Raw genomic sequence first — 1,783 nt, 5'->3', positions numbered from 1 at the left:
CTAGGTAGCGGGATATTGAATCCACGACGAGATGGCTTCCATTAGATTCTTTTGCAGCTGGGAAAAATTGGTGCTTGTTGGATCACTAACCTGTTAAGTACATATATATGACAATTATTATTAAATGATCATCATTTTTGGCTTTAGATCATAATAAATAAATATAGAACCCCAATTAAGTACCAAAATTAAAGGGAGATTTAATTGTACCTCCGATTGGATGGTATACAACAGCCTTTCATTTACTTTGGTAGTAATACAACTAACCAAATCAAGTCCTTCTCCGAGCAGTAGTTGGAGAATTCTTGTTAGGGGAAAATTTTCCCCTATGAAACTACTACTACTGACCACGATCTGAATGCCAGCGAAACAAGGTTGTACCGAAACCCAGCTTCTTGAACACTTATTTAAGCTTCCATTTCCAGTGCCTAAAGAATTCAAATTGCACAATTTCTTGAGCTCATCTCTCCGGGAAACCAATCCTTGAATCCTCATCTGCAAGTGTTTGATATAATTCACAGCCTCGTTCATTTGATCTGATGTCGAACGCTTTCCCTAATAAAACTCAGGCTGTGTTACTAGACTGTAATTAATTATAAACTAAACACACCATCACATAACTAAAGTTTATTTTTTAAAAAATTAAGAAGACAAAAAAAAAAAAAAAAAAAAAAGGACCAAAGAAATCTGATTAGAAGATATTGTGTAGTCAGGTTGCAGGGAAACAGTTATTTCATTAATTGACCAACGCATGTACCAACCCATAAAGTAAGCTAATCAATTTAAGTTGAAGAAATAAATGAATTGGATTAATATTAATTTTACCCTGAGAAATTCATAAGGGATTAGGGATCTCAGTAGTGAAAAATGGGCGGCCATTTGTTTCCTTCTTTCCCTTTCGACATCTCTGTGGATCGCCTTCTTATTGTTGCCGTCACTAAATGATGATTTGCCACAGTAGCTGTTTTTATCATCCAAATTAGTTGCTAACAATTTCCTGCTCCTCCAATCTTTTCCAATAATAATATTATTGCTGCAGCTGCTGCGGAAAGTGTTACAACTAGAAGTGCCGTCCTCAAATTGTACTACTGAAGCATGAGTAGTGCGGATCAGATCCTCTGGGATACTTTTTTGTTCGTGGGAAATAGAAGAAAAACAGATCATCCTTTCGCCGCCGCCGCCGCCGCTGTTTTGCTGTAAGGGATGCATTTCTATGCAAGATTATCACGCTCGGCTTTTAACTTGAAGCTTTTATTTTATTTTATTTTTTCTCAGCTGGATGGTAATAATGGACGCAAAAGTTATATATATATATATATATATATATGCGTGTTTTTAGAGTGCAATTCGGATCTTCCGTGGGTCAAACTTTAATGTAGCGACTCCCCATATATAGAAATATATCTCTTCCATGCAAGTTAATTAAAAGTACTGTGATTTGCTAAGTAGGAACGCTCTCTCCTCGTGAACCCAAGATTGTTTTTAAATTTTTATTTTTATTTTTTAAATCTTACAATTATATCCCTTATTAGGATCTCAGCACTGTACCTTTGTAGGCTATAAATCTGCCTAGGATATTCTGGACCATGCAGCACATGGTGGTTGCATTTTATTGTTTTACTACATAATTTATATATATATATATATATATATATTACTTTTCTTGTCTTGTATATTAATTTCTATCTTTATATGTATATTAGTTTATCAACTCAATTTTATTAAAACACGTTGTTGGGAATTCGGATCATGGTGATTATATCAAAAGAAAAAAATTTCCCTA

At 34.3% G+C, this 1,783-nt stretch overlaps 1 protein-coding gene across 1 annotated transcript; it reads right to left on the bottom strand.

The window, feature by feature from the left end:
- On the bottom strand, nt 1–1,247 carry LOC132805092 (transcription factor bHLH120-like). Its single transcript, XM_060819871.1, has 3 exons — nt 826–1,247; nt 211–555; nt 1–90 (listed from the first exon to the last, which is right to left on the bottom strand). The coding sequence occupies exons 1-3, from the start codon at nt 1,207–1,209 to the stop codon at nt 1–3; spliced, it is 819 nt and encodes a 272-aa protein (XP_060675854.1). The 5' UTR covers nt 1,210–1,247.
- Between the last annotated feature and the right edge of the window lie 536 nt (nt 1,248–1,783).

The sequence above is a fragment of the Ziziphus jujuba genome, chromosome 8 (assembly GCF_031755915.1).
Source record: "Ziziphus jujuba cultivar Dongzao chromosome 8, ASM3175591v1".
Lineage (NCBI taxonomy): Eukaryota > Viridiplantae > Streptophyta > Magnoliopsida > Rosales > Rhamnaceae > Ziziphus > Ziziphus jujuba.
This window is presented reverse-complemented; position numbering and strand designations above follow the sequence as displayed.